The sequence below is a fragment of the Mandrillus leucophaeus genome, unplaced genomic scaffold, assembly GCF_000951045.1.
Source record: "Mandrillus leucophaeus isolate KB7577 unplaced genomic scaffold, Mleu.le_1.0 Scaffold252, whole genome shotgun sequence".
Taxonomy (NCBI): Eukaryota; Metazoa; Chordata; class Mammalia; order Primates; family Cercopithecidae; genus Mandrillus; species Mandrillus leucophaeus.
This window is the reverse complement of record NW_012102610.1, coordinates 1,642,786-1,659,918: the sequence shown is the minus strand read 5'-3', so window position 1 is coordinate 1,659,918 and position 17,133 is coordinate 1,642,786. Positions and strand designations below refer to the sequence as shown.

Genomic DNA, 17,133 nt, shown 5'->3' with positions numbered 1-17,133 from the left:
GACCCGTCTCTGTGCAGAGAGTAACTCCCCCCACCCCACCCTACTGCCAAGTGTGAGGCAGCTGAGAACTTTTACTTTGGAATCTGGCAGAGCTGGATTCAAGCCTGGCTCTACCACTGTTGAGATCTGCTGAGAGGTGTGGCCTGGGGCAAATTTCTCACCCCTGCCAAGCCTCAGTTTCCTCACCTGTGAAATCGGAATCATTACCAGCTCCACGGGACTCAGAGGATGGAATAACACACTAGCATTTATTGAGCAGCTACCCACGTCAGGCCTTGCACTACAAGAACTTTCCATTTTCATTTCCTTCCACCCCCAGAAGGTCGGGATTCTTCACCTCCAGCACACACAGCAGCCTGGGCCAATCAAGCCTCTAGGGTTCTCTAGGAACAGAAGCTCAACAGTGACAAATCATGTCTGTGGCTGAGCCCCAGAATTCGCTGGCCTGAGTTGGGTGTGAACGGATGTTAGGTGCCTCGAGTCAGCGACAGAGACCAACAGCAAGGGTAGGGATCTCAGAGTGCATTGTTAGAGCCTCGGGGTCTGGTCCAGGAGGCCAGCGTTGTTGACAATTTGTGATCTTGGAACCCTTTCCCTGCAGCAGAGGGAGCATGAGGGAGGGCGGGAGACAGTGGGAGCACCCCCTCACTGTGATGAACATAAGTTCTGTAGGGGGCTGATGGAGCAGGGACATCTCAGTGGACCCACTTTCCCTCCCCAGCCCCTGATTTGGTCAGGGCCACAGCTGCTGGCTAGCAGGGGTGGATGTTCCCCCGCCCACTTCCTGGAGGCCCCTGAATGTCCCCATGAGCAGGGCTGAGGAACAGGCCAGAGACCCAGCCCACCTGGGGGCCCTGGGCACGGACAGGGATCGGGGCCCAGGCACTTTGGTGAGGCCAGTGGAGGCCACAGTCCCACCCAGGGCCCTGCCCCGGCTACCTATGCTCACAACCCCCAGGCCGGATAGAGATCCTCACTGCCCTCTCTCCGGGAAACCCTGCCCCACCTCACCAGTACCTGGGTCCCTCCCTGGGCCTGGGTTCCTACAGGACCTGGCTTGGCCATCAGCCTGCATCTCTGATTTCCACCTGTGAGCCTGGCCTGCTCATGTCTCCCACTCTTCTTCTGCCCCCTCCCCACCTGGGTCAGCAGCCCCCTGGAGACAACAGGGCTGAGGCCTGTCCCTGACCTAAGAATTCCTCCCCTAAAACCTGCCCCTTGCACTGAACAGGCAAGACAACTGCTAAGGCAGTGATCCGGGGCTGCAGGCCTTCCCACCTTCAGCCCCAAAGAAGGGCCTGGGAAGGCAGGTCCAGACCTTGCTTTATTGAGGGAGAACTGCAGATGAGGGAACAGACCTGTACCCCTTCCTGACCGCCCCTCACCTCCAGGCCCAGGGTTTCCACCTGCTGCCTGGGAACCAGGTCCACCTGGAGGCCTAGCTGCAGCACCTCCCGGGCCATCCACATCAGCACCCGTAGCTCTTCAGCTCTGGGGCAAAGAGGGCAGCAAATCCCACGACCAAGGGGAGGGAGGGAGGCCAGTCAGGATGGAGGTGGAAGCTTCCTCACTCTGACCTGGGTCTGCCATTCTCAAAACCAGAACACCCCAAGCCCAGGGCCCTTGCTGTGCCTGGGACCTAGCCTGTCCTCTCCGATTCTCAGTGAACTGCCTGCCTCCCTCGACCCATGGACCCGTGACTCCGTGTGGGTCCCCCTGGGACACAGGCTCTGCCTTCTGCCCCCACCCATAGAGGCCTCGAGCCCCTCTGGCTTCCAGCAGGGAAAAGTGGAGGAAGGGCCAGCTCTAGGCCTCAGCCAGGGATGGCCCTGCCCCTCCATGCTCACTGAAGGCTGCCTCCACCACCCCATGAGGTTAGAAAACAAAAAGCACTAAGGGGCGGATAGGTGGGGCCAAGTGACAGGCGGGGCAGCGAGGGTCAGGGCACTGCAGGGGGAAGCAACGGTGTGTCTGAGTTCTGTGCTGAGATGCTGGGTGACTCAGGCCCAATGAGCCCCAGGCCAAACAGATTAAGGATGGAGTCAGCAATGATGCGGGCTGTGCGCTTCTGGTACCCGCCTGAGGTCACCATAAGGATGGGCACATGGCGGCCACGGACCATCCGGAACACAAGCTCATCCCGCTTCACAATGCCCTGTTGGGGGAAGAGGAGGGTGACTCAGGCAGGCCAGACCCCCATGGTGTCAGGAAGTCCTGCTGCAGGGCCAGCCCTGCTCCAAACTGCTGTTGCTTCAGCCCATCTCCTCCCTGACATGAGGCCGACCACTTTTCCTGCTGCCGCTGAGTCCACAGAGCAGACCCTCCCACAGTCCCCAGAGTCAGGACGTACCGCTGGGCTGATGGACAGCCCCCCAAGTCGGTCCCCCTCGAGGATGTCGGTGCCTGCATTGTACACCACCACGTCGGGCAGGTGCTCCTGGAGGGACTTCTCGATGTTCCTCCCCACCTTATCCAGGTATTCATCATCCTCTGTGCCCCACTCCAGCTCCACCTTCCGCCTGATGGCCTCTGGGAGGGAGACATGGATGGCCTCAATTTATAGAGAAGGGAAACTGAGGCTCAGGACAAGACTGTGGACACCAGGCAAGACTGGAAATTGGTCTGTTGGATTCAGCACTGCTCGGTCTCATTCCACCCAAAACTAAGCTGAAAAGAGCACCAAGAGCTGCAAAAAGGGGGACTCAAAGGAGAGAAGGGGCATTGAAGCTGAAACACTGCCCTGGGGGTGTGGAGATCTGTGTAGGCAATGTAAGATTTCACTGCCTCCTCCAGGCCTTCCCTACACATGTGGACGCCCTGCCCTGCCCTGCCCTGCCCTTAAGCCCAGGCTCAGCACATGTGAGCTTCTGTTGAGAAACTGGTTCTTTGGGCCATACTAGCTGCTGACTTATCCACACCAGACTCACCACAGCTGGTGCAAAAATGTCCCCTACCTGTGGAGGTGGCAGCCCTGTCTTCAAATCTCATCTGAGAGTCTCTGCCTTTTCATTGATGAGTTTAATGCATTTTCATTTTAACAGTTATATGTGAATTTCTTTCTTTTCTTTTTTTTTTTTTTTTTTTGTGAGACGGAGTCTCGCTCTGTCGCCCAGGCTGGAGTGCAGTGGCGCGATCTCCGCTCACTGCAAGCTCCGCCTCCCGGGTTCACGCCATTCTCCTGCCTCAGCCTCCCGAGTAGCTGGGACTACAGGCGCCCGCTACCTCGCCCGGCTAGTTTTTTTTTGTATTTTTTTTTTTAGTAGAGACGGGGTTTCACCGTGTTAGCCAGGATGGTCTCGATCTCCTGACCTCGTGATCCGCCCGTCTCGGCCTCCCAAAGTGCTGGGATTACAGGCTTGAGCCACCGCGCCCGGCCATCTTCTTTCTTTTCTTTTTGAGATGGAGTTTCGCTCTTGTTGCCCAGGCTGGAGTGCAATGGCGCGACTTGGCTCACCACAACCACCGCCTCCCAGGTTCAAGCGATTCTCCTGTCTCAGTCTCCTGAGTAGCTGGAATTACAGGCATGTGCCACCACGCCCGGCTAATTTTGTATTTTTAATAGAGATGGGGTTTCTCCATGTTGGTCAGGTTGGTCTCAAACTCCTGACCTCAGGTAATCTGCCCGTCTCAGCCTCCCAAAGCGCTGGGATTACAGGCATGAGCCACCACGCCCGGCCTATGTGAATTTATTTCTTATTTCATATTTTCAAATTTATCCTATTCTTTTTTTTCTTTCATCCTTTCTGGTTTTTTTGCCAGGCAGATGCATGTTTATTGGACAGGGTTATGTGATCTTGGGTGGGTCGAGTGACTTCTCCAGGTCTCAGTTTCCTCATCTGTAAAATGGAAAGGATCACCTCATAGGGATGCTATGAACCACCGCAGTGGCTTCTGCAGGGCCTAGCAGGCAGGAGACACTCAGGAGAGAGCCTCACCCACAAGGACACCCTCAAGACGAGGGTAGGGGCAGCAGCTTACGCTTGGCAAAGCGGTCCCCGGGGTAGATGTGGCGGTTGTAGACATCCATGATGTACACACGCTTGTCGTCCATGAAGTCTCGCTCATGCCCATTGCCCTGTGGGAAGGTCACAGTAGCCGCTCTCAGGCAGGTGCCCTAGGCAAGGCTGGGGCTCCGCCACCCCGCCGTCCTGCCTCAGGAAACTCATTTGCCAGGGCAGCACGGCCTGCTCTCGGGGACAGCAGGTCTCATGGCTGTTAAGGAGCAGAGCTGGGATTCAACCTTAAAACCAGGCCCCGGCACCTTTTAGCATGGGCTTGAGCAAGCCCAGGCCTCTTAGGTTCCCTAACAGAGGAAGAAATTCGGCTCTGCTGCCCTCTCAAGTCTGTGGTGGGACTGGTTGGGATCAGGGATGTGAAAAGCAAACTATAAAGGACTGTCTACATGTAACCTGGCTTAGGAGTTCAGGGTCACAAGAACCCAAGGCAGCTCCCCAACTAGCACAAAGCCATACCAGTAGCAGTGCGGGGGGTGCCTTCCGGAGCCCACCGGGTACCCTTCCTGTCTGACCAGAGGCACTGGCCTCATTAGCGGTCCTGAGGAGGGAGTAACCCTCTGCTTTGATGCTTTACTTCCTAGGCGCCGAGTTCTTAAATGGCGACCCCAGGTGCCCGAGCCAAGCCATGTGTGTGGGCATCCACCCGAGGGGCAGGTCGCCAGTGCTCAGCAGCTCTGGGCAGGGGGCAGTGCCCCAAATTATTCGTAAGCAATGGGGACCCACAGCAGAGCTGTGCACACGAGGGCAGTCCCATCAGAGTGGGCTTCAGGAAGAGCCTCATGTGGGGGCAGTTGGGAGGAGGGAGGGAGGCCCCTCGGGAGCAATGAGGAGGACCTACTGTCCTGGACAGAGCGACAAAGACAGACCCTGCATTTGTAGCCCGAGAGACAGAAGACAGAAGCCGTGAGAGCCGTGGGGACATGAGGAGGAGACTCTCCTGGCCCGGGGAGATTCTGGAACTGGGGGTGGCAGGTCCCCCAAGAGTCTAGCCCCTGCAGAGCACTCACCTGATGGGCATCAAGATCAATGATGGTAGCCCTGGAGATGCCCTCCACACGCTCAAACAGAAACTGCCAGGGAGGAGAGGGTAGATGTGAGGACCTTGGGAGGCCAGAGGACCCAGCCCTAGAGCAACTCCCTGACGGCGGGGGTGGGGGCCTAATGCTTGTGGGTATCAGGCCACCCAGCAAAGATGTCACTTGCCAGGGAGAGCTGTGCAGCGCCAGCTGTGGGGCTCCATGTGTGCATGCAGGTGGTGGTCAGGGAAGGCTCCCTGGAGGAGGGAGCATGTCCTGTACCCTGAAGGGTCATAGGTCAGGAGGTAAATGGGTCACTCAGGCCCTGCATTTTCCCAGATTCCCTAGGAAATGTGTAGGGGTTAAGGAGAGAATCCCCACAGCCCTGGAACTTCATTCCCCAACCTCTGCCTCATCCTACAAGGCCAAGTCCTAACTGCCCCCTCTTCCAGGAAGCCTTCATTCCCTCCTCCCCAGGAAGGTCTCCTGTGCTTCCCCCTTCTTCTAATGGCCTGCCTCCCCCATCAGTCTATGTGCCCTGTGAAAGCAGGGACATGTAGGAACAGGTCAACCTGTTCCTGATGCCCAGCAGGAGGCCAGGCACAGAGTGGCAGGGGAGTTGTGGGGCCCCACAGATCAGAGGCCAGCACCAGTTCTGCCCCTGCTAGCTGCATGCCCTCACCTCTGTGGGCCCCGTCTGTCTGTGAGGATTCAGGGAGTAAGTCCTGGAGCACAGCGCGGGTTGGAGCGTGCAGAAGTGCCAGCTGCTATCAGCACCATCATTCTTTCCACTCCCTACTCCCTTTGCCAGCCATGCCCTTCTTCCTACAACTTAATATGTGGCTATACAGCAGATCCTGACCCTGTCTCGTCCCCTGGCTGTGGGAGGCTGGAATAACTCCCTTCCACCACAGGCAACCCTTCTAAGCAACATGGAAGAAGAGCAAGTGTCAGATCTAGATTCGGTTCCAGCCTGGCTGAGCAATCCAGACAAGCCCCCTCCCTGCTCCAGCATAGGCCCCTTGTCTATAATTCAGGGTGAGCACAGTTCATTTGGAGCTGTGGGGAGGATTCCAGGAGGGCTCTTGGAGGTGAGACCCCACATGCTCATAGACACACCTTGATGGCGAGTGTGATGTCCGCATAGGCACAGAAGCCCCCGCCACGGTCGCTGGAGCAGTGGTGGAAGCCACCCCCTGCAGAAGGGCAGAGAGCGGTGCTGCTCAGAACCAGGCTCCCAGGCTCAGTCCAGGAGCTCCTCCATCCCTTCACCTCCCCCAGCATCCTCCCTGCTCAGCTCTCAGGACCGGCACCTCGGACTCTGGGTTGGCAAACCGAGCTGAGTGCCGGGGCATGTCACCATCCCCAGGCCAGAAGGCAGCCACGTCTTCAGGGTGTCCCCAGCAAGTCCCCAGTGCCACTCACACCCCCAAGCAACAGAGAGCTCATCATTCCTGAGGCAGAAAGCTGCTTCTTGTCCCCACCAAGCTGGGCCTGCCTCCATGTGGCTCCCCAAACCAGGAAGGAGTGGTGGCATGGGGGCCACGCGGATTCTGCCAGTGGCCAAAGCGGATGGTCAGAAAGGGCACCCTCTGGTGGTCATGACTGCCTACAACCACGAGGAGGGCCCTAGAGCCCGGGATCCATCACCCCTCAACCCTGAGACATAGCCTCAGAGTCCCAGGGCCCACAGAGACCCCTTCCCCTGCAGCCCCTGGGATAGCCTGAATTGCAGGGGCCCTCTGCAGTTGAGGCCAACAACTGCTCCATCAGACAGTGTGCAGCTGGCCCCACGGATACCAGGAACTTGCCTCTCCCACCGCCCAGGAGGCTATTGTTGGCTCATAATGATGAGACGCCAGCCACAGTGAACACCTGACTGAGCACTGAGCTTGCTGAAGATTCCCTCCAGCCCTACCAGGGGCATTAGTATCACCATCCCCATTTTACAGATGAGGAGACTGAGCCACAGAGGAGCTCAGCAACTTGCCCAGGGTCACACAGCCAGGTAATGGCAGAACCAGGATCAAACCCAGGGTGGAACGGGATCCAGGCTCTTAACCTCTACCAGGCAGTAACACCTGCCATGGGGAGGGCCATCCGGGCCCTCCTGGGAACCCTGCTGTAGACACGCAGGGCACAAATCACTCCCATATCTGACGTGGGATCCTTGTCTAAGGAGGTCCCTGGCTGGCTCCCCAGCCCCGCCTTTGCACACTTCCAGTGGCAGGGAGCTTCCTCCCTTCCAGAGAGCCTGTGCCATCCCTGGGCAGCTCAGCATGGTCTGAAGCCTGCCTTGTGTCTTCCCTGAAGGACTCCACCTGTGTCCTGGGGCCCAGGACAGCCCACAGAGGCTTGGTCATGTTGGGTTGGGTGCAGCAGAGTACCATAACATCACCACTATGCCAGACCTAATGCTAACCAAGCCCCTAGAGAGTGGGGCTCCCCCTAACTGTGCAGTGGCCCAGGGTGGCCTCTCCCTTGCAGAGTTCACAGCCAAAGGCTGGGGGACCCTGCTTTAGGGCTCTACACAAGCCAGTAGGCATCTCTCCATGTCCATTTCCTCATCAGTGAGACGGGCCTGACAATTATGCCCAGCTCAAATAAGAGTCTGGGTGAAGGCAGGGCATGTTGGCTCATGCCTGTAATCTCAGCACTTTGGAAGGCCAAGGCAGGCGTATCACCCGAGGTCAGGAGTTCAAGACCCAGCCTGACCAACATGGAGAAATCCCATCTCTACTAAAAATACAAAATTAGCCAGGCGTGGTGGTGTATGCCTGTAATCTCAGCTACTCCGGAGGCTGAGGCAGAAGAATTGCTTGAACCTGGGAGGCAGAGGTTGCAGTGAGCTGAGATCATGCCATTGCTCTCCAATCTGGACAACAAGAGCAAAATTCCATCTCAAAAAAAAAAAAAAAAAGAGTCTGGTGAAAAAGAGCTTTCCAAACGTCAAGTGCTGTGCCTACAGGAGGGACAATGACAGGGACAAGGGAGACTCGCGTGCAGCCCTCCCATGAGACAATCTTGTGGGAGAGTCAAGGGGGCTAGGGAGCATGGGCCCTCCAGACCCTTGAGAAGGTGGTGGTATTGACCCTGGGTGTGCCCACCCAACCCAACATGACCAAGCCTCTGTGGGCTATCTTGGGCCCCAGGACACAGGTGGAGTCCTTCAGGGAAGACACAAGGCAGGCTTCAGACCATGCTGAGCTGTCCAGGGATGGCACAGGCTCTCTGGAAGGGAGGAAGCTCCCTGCCACTGGAAGTGTGCAAACGCAGAGCTGGGGAGCCACCCGGGGACCTCTTTAGACAAGGATCCCACGTCAGATGGAGGCACTGGTCAGTCTCTCCCAGGTACTAGGAGGCTACATATCAACCTCCAGGCCACTTGACTAGGGGACACCAGAGCTTCTGAATTCACAGCTGCCACCTCCAGGATCCTCCTGCCCTCCTCCAGCCCCCTTTCAGGCCAGTTCTACCAATGGCTGGACATTTCTGAGGACATTCCCAGCACTCACCCACGTTGATGGCCCAGCCTCGCTCCACGGCCAGCTTCCCCGCCTTTGGAGACAAGCAGAGGGTGAGTGGGCACAGGCAGCCCATCTTCCACTCATTCATTCACTGATTCATGCACTCATTCCATAAACACTGCTTCTAGCCAGCTCCGGGGGAAGGATGAGCTGAGCTACAAGGTAGGGGTATAGAAGGAACTCCCTACCCCAAGCAACAGTCTAGGAAGTAAGTGCCAGGTTGGCTGGCATATGAGATGTACAGTGCATAAGCACCTTTGCAATTGTGCAAGGAAACTGGAAAACATAAAAGTACTTATCATCCATCACATATGAGCTGACAATAATTTTGACGTGGCTTTCAAAGGGAAAATAGGCAAAGTTTTGCTCATAGAAATATAGTAGACTGGGCCGGGCACAGTGGCTCACGCCTGTAATCCCAGCACTTTGGCAGGCTGAGGCAGGTGAATCACTTGAGGTCAGGAGTTCAAGACCAGCCTGGCCAACATGGTGAAACCCTGTCTCCACTAAAAATACAAAAATTAGCCAGGCAGGTTGGTGTGTGCCTGTAATCCCAGCTACTTGGGAGGCTGAAGCAGGAGAATCACTTGAACCCGGGAGGCAGAGGTTGCAGTGAGCCAAGATGACACCACTGTACTCCAGCCTGGGGGACAGAGCAGGACTCTGTCTCAAAAAAACAAACAAGCAAAAGAAGAAATAGAGTAGACTGAATAGTGAAATATTCTAGGAAATCATACTTTTGGGGATGGGCAGTAATATTCTACTAAGCTAAAAAAAAGTACAAATTTACAAAGATAACAGAACAGTAGGGGATCAGTAGGTAGTGATCCAGGGCTGGGTTAGATCCTCATACATTTGCATGTGAAACATTCCTCTATCTGCAAATAACTAGGCAGTCTGTGGCACATTTTTTTTAAAAAAACACACACACAATGTGAAACCTAATTTTGCTGCAGGGATTTTTTGTTGCCACACCCACGGTCGGGGAGAGGTGGAGCCTTATTCATCACTGAAGTCATGGAGGATCAGTTCTCCATCTTAATTTTGGGTGCATTAGGGCTGGGCATGGTGGCTCAAAGCCTGTAATCCCAGTGGATCATTTGAGGTCAGGAGTTCAAGACCAGCCTGGCCAACATGGTGAAACCCTATCTCTACTAAAAATACAAAAATTAGCTGGGCATGGTGGTGCACACCTGTAGTCCCAGCTACTCAGGAGCCTGAGGCAAGAGAATCGCTTGAACCTAGGAGGCAGGGGTTGCAGTGAGCCGAGATCACGCCACTGCACTCCAGCCTGGGCAACAGAGCGAGACTCTACTCAAAAAAAAATAAAAAATTGGCAGGGGGAGGGGGGTGTGCAATAGAGCCATAGTGCTAGGGTATCCGCTTTGGTGGGTGGAGAGATATATACTAGCAATTACGGTAACCAATAGGAGGTCATAGGAGAAAGAACGATGAGAATGCTAATGTCCCAAGATGTGGAAAAAAGGCTTTTGGAGAAAGGGTCATTGTTGCCGAGCCTTGAGGAATATTTAGGATTCTGTTCAACTACTAAGTGGGAGGAGGGCATTCCAGGGCAAAGGAAGTGAGAAGGACCATGCGGTATGGGAGCCCCCAGCCCAGCCGCGCCCCCCCACCCCACCTACCATTATGGTTCCTCCTGTCTGGGTCCGAAGGGGCCTCAGCACCTTCCTCTGCACAAGGAAGTTGGGGAGGAAGATAACAGGGGGGATTTCTGTGATGGTAGCAACAGCAAAGGACCACTGCGGAAAAAGACAGGGGCTGTTGGCCTCCGCTGCCCCACCCCGGGGCAACCCGTGAGAAATCAGATCCCCAGGAAATGCCTTGAGGACAGTTTCCAGGTACCCTTGGATGAACTCCCTGGTCAAGCACACTTCCTTTGGTAGAAATGAGAGCCAGAGCCACAACCCTACCAGGCTCCTGACAAGCTCTGGGCTCAGTAAAGAGCAGTTTGCACAATGCGTTTCTTAAAGCTAGTGGGCCAGGGTTCCTCAGCGTTCTGAGGCCCTTGGCTGCCCTCTTGTGCCCAGAACAGGAGCTGCAGAGAGCTCCAAGTCAGCAGCGCAGGCTGCTGCTTTGGGATAACAAATTGGTCTAGACCATCCACCGTACAGAAGGGGACACTGAGGCCCAGGCAGTGAGAATCTTCCCAAGGCCTCACAATGAGTCACTGACAGAGCTGGGACGGGAGCCCTGGCCTCTTGCTCCCTCACACTGCATTGCCTCTTCGTCCATTGGGAATCAGACCTTCCTGGCAAAAGGGATGCACTACCCTCATCTCCAGCTGCTGGGGCTGGGGGGTCTAGGGTACCTGAAAGGTATCAGCACTAAGATCAGGACAGAGTGTGCCCTGTGACCTCCAAGTCCACCAGGTAAACATCCATAGCACTGGCTGCCCAGCTGCACCCAAACCCCAAGCCATCTCCTGGCTGAAAATGCATCCCTGCTCCCCACCCACGCGAGGCAGAGCCACTCACTTTGTAAATATTTACTAAGTGTCTGCTAGGTGCCCCAGGTGGGCACTGGCGGGCCCATTCTCGTGCCAGGACACTTGCAGGCACTTATCTGCAGTGTGATGAGTGTGGTGAGGAGGAGAACTGGGTGGGGGTTATTAGAGAGGCTTTCTGGAGGCGGTGGCATCTGCGGGAGGTGAAGAGTGAATAGGAGTTATCCAGGTGCGGAGGTCAAGGGAAAAAGGTAACTGGGCAGAGAAGTGAGTCCATGATCCAGAGAAGGTGAGTGCAGCTGGAACAGGGCAGGCTGAGCTTATCACACAGGGCCTGGTCTGCTAGCACAGGCTCACACATTGTCGTCAGAGCAGTAGGGAGCCATAGATGGTGCTGTCTCAAGCTGCTCTAGCTGCAGCAAGGAGAACCAATTAGGGGAACAAGGATAGAGAAGCAGCAGCCCCAGGAAGGAAGTGTGAGATAAGAAGGGTCTGGGGTGGTAACAGGGGCAGGTGTTAGCCGGCAGCATGTGGGGACAAGGGGTGGAGGGCTCAGGTGTCGAGTCTGGGGCCTGTGAGGGTAATGGCACTCAGAGGTGAACCTGAAGCAGGGTAGAGATGGCACTAGGTTCTGCTCTCCATGGGCCAAGTCAGCCCCTGGGGCAGCCAGGTGACACAGCTGAGGTTTCAGTGACGCTGGAGCTCAGAACAGGGGTGGGAGAGTGGGAGGTGAAGGGCTGGATTGGGACTGCAGGATTCCCACGCTGAAGGGCAAGGCCCAGACAGAGAACCCCCGGGGACAATCAAGGGCTTCCCTGGGACAGGGTGAGGCATGGAAAGACGTGAGGCACAGTGCTCAGGAGGCCAGGTGGAGAGAGGGTGGCTGGGAGGAGCGGGTGGAGGGAGGCACCAAAGCTGCGGAGACATTCCATGAGAGGAAAGTGGGAAGTGTGGCCATTGCGTTCACCAACCAGGAGGAGGAGTTTTAGGATGAGAGAAACATGAGCATGTTCAATGACGGAGAGCAGGCAGCAGGGAGGGAGAGGGTGGCTAGGGATGGTGTGATGGCAGAGTGGGGACAAACCTCAGAGGGCCAGGAGGTGCTGTAGCCAGGCAACTTGGGGCCGGACAAGAGGCAGGACACACCCTAGGTCAGGCCCCAGGAGGGGCCTCGTAGCTTAGGCCCTGGCCACCAGGGGAGGCCTCCTGTCATGGTCCTAGGGGTGCCAGGCACCAGGCTGCTGGGGAATGCCCGTGGCCACCGGCCTAGGCCTGTAAGGGCAGCTGAAGGCAGGGGAAGCTGGCATCACTCCCTTACTCTGGTAGAGAAGCCAGTGAGCAGGGTCCCACTCATGGTCGGGAAGGAGAGGTACCCATGGGGCACCACTTCCACAAGCCCAGGCCCTCTGGCTGTAACATGGAGGCATCGCAGGGCCTGGGAAGGGGTGAGAGTGTAAGAGCTGGGACCAGCACAGCTGGACAGTTGCAGGACACACCCATGAGTGTGCGTATGTGTGTGCATGTGTGTTGTGTATACGTGTGTGCACAGGTATGTCCGTGTGTGTGTGCATGCATGTGTGATGCGGGACAGACCCAGAGAAGGAAGGTCCCTGCCCGAGGTCATCAGCTCCTCTTGTTCACCACACTCATCCCACTGCCCAGCACAGGTCCCACGTGTGGCCGACATGGAATCACGGTTTTCCATGAATGAATGAGCAAACAAACGAGCTGCTGAAGGAGCACATGGAGTCACAGCCTCCCTCCCTCCCTGGGAAGCCAGCAGCGGACAGAGACTGGAAGACAATGCAGCCGAGAGCCCAGCATGGACACCAACCACGAGAAAGGCATTCTCTCATGTGCTCCACAGCCACGGGTCTCACACAGCACTCCTCGAGAAGACTTCCACCGGCAAGTCGTTTGGGAAGCACCAGCTTATGCCACCTGCCTCCTGGAGATTCGCAGCGCACCCTAGCATGCTAAAGGCTCTGAGAAGTTCTGCGGCAAATAATCCATTCTAACTTTGCTCCCCCGAGATGTCGTCTGCCTGCCCTCTTTGCCTTTTAAGTCACACACACTAACCTTCTGCAAAACTGCAGTGGTATGGGACACACTTGAGAACCTCAAAGAGGTTCCTTGGTATCCTCCACAGACTGGGCCTGACCTGGTCCAGGGGCCAGGTGCAGCCACCCAGGAGCATGCGTGGGACTTGGCCAGCGGGACCAGCCCCCACAGGAGAAAGCATGTGTGTTTGCTGTGCCAACGTTCCTGGGAGATGAGCCCCTCGGCGGAGCAGCAGGCTTCGGGCAGTGAAGAGGAGGCTGGCACTTGGGCCTTCTCCTGGTGCAGCAGTGGTTTCTGCACAAGGCAGTGATGTGGTTACCAACACCATAGACCTGAGCACCATCCAATCCACTGGCTGCCAACCACAGGTGGCTACTTACGAATGATTGTAAATTCATCGAAATTTTTAGAATTCGAGTTTTGTTCCTCAGTTACACTCTCCATATTTCAAAAGCCATGTATGGCCAGTGGCGACTGGACTGCACAGAGCAGGTCTGAGCATTTCTATCATTGCAGAAGGTTCCACAGGGCAGCACTGCTCTAGGAAAAACCACCCATCAGTGGCCAAGGTGAGAAATAAACAGAGCGGATGGGGTGGACTAGTGGCAGGGCCCTGGGTGAGGGGAGGAGAGGGAAGAGGGCCTGGGCTAGAGCAGGCTTTGTATGGTCAGAGGAGGTGGCAGGTAGGAGGAGCTCAGGGCACCACCAGGTGACATCTGGAGGTTCACTTTCTGACCAACACTTCCAGGAATAGCCCTGGAGGGAGCTGTGGATGGGGCGGGTGGGGGGTGCAGCGCTGCTGACAGATACCTTATCTGGGACGTGCAGCAGGCTGCGGTGGGACTGCCCAGATCTGCCAGCAGGTCGGGCTCCCTGATAGTCTCGCCCTGGGCAAGGGCACTGTGGGTGAGGCTAGGACTGGTGTGGACAGGCCCAGAAGTTCCCCAGAGTCAAACCAGTCCAAGTCTGGGTTCTGCCACTGGGTATGTGAATTTAGACTTCACTTCTCTGTGCCTCTGTCTCATCTATAAAATAAGGCTTTGGATGAGGACTTAGAGGTGGAAACCAGTCAGAGAGGCCTATCCTCGCCATTTAATCTAAAATGCCCCCACCCAGCCAGGCTTGGTGGCTCACGCCTGTAATCCCAGCACTTTGGGAGGCTGAGGCAGGTGGATCAATTGAAGTCCAGAGTTCGTGACCAGCCTGGCCAACATGGTGAAATCTGGACTCTGTTAAAAACACAAAAATTAGCCAGGCATGGTGGTGGTTTCCTGTATTCCCAACTACTCAGGAGGCTCAGGCAGGAGAATCGCTTGAACTGGGGGGCGGAGGTTGCAGTGAGACGAGATCGCACCACTGCACTCCAGCCTGGGTGACAGAGTGAAACTCTGTCTCCATAACATAACATAACATAACATAACATAACATAACATAACATAACATAACATAACATAACATAACATAACATAACATATCCCCACCCAGGGACCCCTGGAGCCCACACCTTGGCTTCGTCTTCCCAGATAGCACTTTTCTCCCTGAGGCTACAGACTGTCCTGATTAGTATCTATCTCCCTCAAAAGGATGCCAGCTCCAGGAGGACAGCATGTGTCTGCTTACTGCTGTGCAGACAGTGATGAGGCCACGCCTGGCACACAGTAGGTGCTGGCCATGCATGCCATTGATTCCCTTTTCTGACTGGTGCACCAGAGCCCTTCTCCTGATGGAGGTCACCTCACCTGCACCATCCCAGGAGAGCCATGACTGACAAGGGCCTGTAACAGCCAGGCCACATGCTTCTGGGCAGGGCAACCCTGTGGTGACAGTCACACCCCAGAGCTCTCCGTGGAATCAAGCTGAGGCCACACCTCCAAACCCACATCTGTACCTAGCTGCTCACTCTGCCCGCTCCACACTGCCTATGCCTCTTGCAGATTTCATCTGGAATCGCCTGCACCATCTCAGACTCTGTTTCCAGGGATGTGGTTCTCAGACCAGCAGCATCATAGCACTTGAGAATGTGTTAGAAATGCAGATTCCCAGTCTATACCCAAGACAACCTGGATCAAAAACTCTGGGAGGGGTCCAGCCGTCTTCTGGAACAAGCCCTCCAGGTGTTTCGGATACTTGCTTGGGTTTGAGAGCCACCATTCTAGGGAATCCGACCTAAGGCAGTGCTGGGTGAATGAGCACACTATGTGAGCATGGGAGGTCTGCCCCAGACTGATGCCACCACCCGCCAAAGGGCATGGCCTGCATGTGGCCAGCTATCAGGGCCCCCATAACACGTCAGCCTCTGAGGGACCCCACAGAGAGCAGGACATGACTGGGGCTGGCCACACCTCTGGTACCTACTGCCCCATCCACTCAGCTCCACAAGCCTCCACCTTCCAGACACATGGTTTCCTCAGGCGGACCCCCTACCCTCAGAGGTTCAAATCAAGAACCGCTCTCAGAGAAGAGCTAGGCTGCAACCCTTCTAGGGCCCCCACTGTTTGCTTTAGGTGGGTCCTTTCTACCAGTAGAAGGGGAGCAAAAGCAGAGAAGGGGAAAATACGATCTCTCAGTTGATGCACAAAAAGCCTTTGACAAAATTCAACAGCCCTTTGTGATAAAATCACTCAACAAACTAGGAACAGAAGGAAACTCCCTCAACATGAAAAAAGGCATTAAAAAATTTAACCCCGCAGCTGACATTATATTCAACCGTAAAAGATGGAAAGCCCTCTGTCTAAGATCAGGAATAAGACAAGGATGCCTGCTCCATTACTGCTATTTAACATAGCACTGGAAGTTCCGATCAGAGGAATTAGGCAAGAAAAAGTAATAAAAGTCATCCAAATTGGAAAGGAAGCTACCTCTCTTCACAGACAGTATGATGTTACATATAGAAGATCCTAAAGAATACACACACACACACACACACACACAACTATTAAAGCTGAGAAAGAGGTCAGGCACAGTGGCTCATGCCTGTAATACCAGCACTTTGGGAGGTGGGAGGCTGAGGTGGGCGGATCATGAGGTCAAGAGATCAAGACCATCCTGGCCAACATGGTGAAACCCTGTCTCTACTAAAAATACAAAAATTAGCTGGGCGTGGTGGCGTGCACCTGCAGTCCCAGCTACTCGGGAGGCTGAGGCAGGAGAATTGCTTGAACTGAGAAGGCAGAGGTTGCAGTGAGCCGAGATCATGCCACTGCACTCCAGCCTGGTGACACAGTGAGACTCCATCTAAAAAAAAAAAAGCTAAGAAACAAATTCAGCAAAGTTGTAGAATACAAGATCAACACACAAAAATCAGTTCTATATCCTAGCAATGAACAATCTTAAAAGGAAATTGAAACAATTTCATTTATAATAACATCAAAAAGAATAAAATGCATGGGAATAGATTTAACCAAGAGGTGCAAGATTTGTCCATTGAAAGCTACAAAACATTGCTGAAAAAAATTAAAGACATACATAAATGGAAAGACATCCCATGTTCACGGATTGAAAGACTGATTACTGTCAAGATGGCAAAACTCCCCAAAGCAATTTACTCAATGCAATTCCTATCAAAACCCCAATGGCCTTTTTTGCAAAAAATGGAAGTTGATGCTATAATTCACATGGAATCTCAAGGGACCTCAAATAGCCAAAACCATCTTGAAAAAGAACAAAGTTGGCCAGGCACAGTGGCTCATGCCTATAATCCCAGCACTTTGGGAGGCAGAGGCAGAGGTGGACAGATCACGAGGTTAGGAGTTCGAGACCAGCCTGACCAACATGGTGAAACCTCATCTCTACTAAAAATAGAAAAATTAGCTGGGCGTGGTGCCGGGTGCCTGTAATCCCACTACTCAGGAGGCTGAGGCAGGAGAATCACTTGAAACCAGAAGGTGGAGGTTGCAGTGAGCCGAGATTGCACCATTGCACTCCAGCATAGGTGACAAAGTGAGACTCCATCAAGAAAGAAAGAAAAGAAAGAAAGAAAGAAAGAAAGAAAGAAAGAAAGAAAGAAAGAAAGAAAGAAAGAAAGAAAGAAAGAAAGGGAGGGAGGGAGG

The 17,133-nt window shown here is 54.7% G+C and overlaps 1 protein-coding gene across 2 annotated transcripts in view; it reads right to left on the bottom strand.

Moving 5' to 3' along the window:
* Window positions 1–232: 232 nt before the first annotated feature.
* HDAC11 (histone deacetylase 11) overlaps window positions 233–17,133 on the bottom strand; it is a 27,349-nt gene continuing 10,448 nt past the window's right edge. Inside the window, exons 4-10 of one of the 2 annotated variants that reach the window (XM_011983615.1) lie at window positions 10,203–10,319; window positions 8,548–8,590; window positions 6,152–6,228; window positions 5,024–5,086; window positions 3,979–4,075; window positions 2,351–2,529; window positions 233–2,155 (exon numbers count right to left, since the gene is read on the bottom strand). In XM_011983615.1, coding sequence (XP_011839005.1) covers window positions 1,940–2,155; window positions 2,351–2,529; window positions 3,979–4,075; window positions 5,024–5,086; window positions 6,152–6,228; window positions 8,548–8,590; window positions 10,203–10,319 — 792 coding nt within the window. In that variant the 3' untranslated portion in view covers window positions 233–1,939. The remainder of the gene's footprint in view (window positions 2,156–2,350; window positions 2,530–3,978; window positions 4,076–5,023; window positions 5,087–6,151; window positions 6,229–8,547; window positions 8,591–10,202; window positions 10,320–17,133) is intronic. The other variant, XM_011983616.1, reaches the window with a different exon arrangement.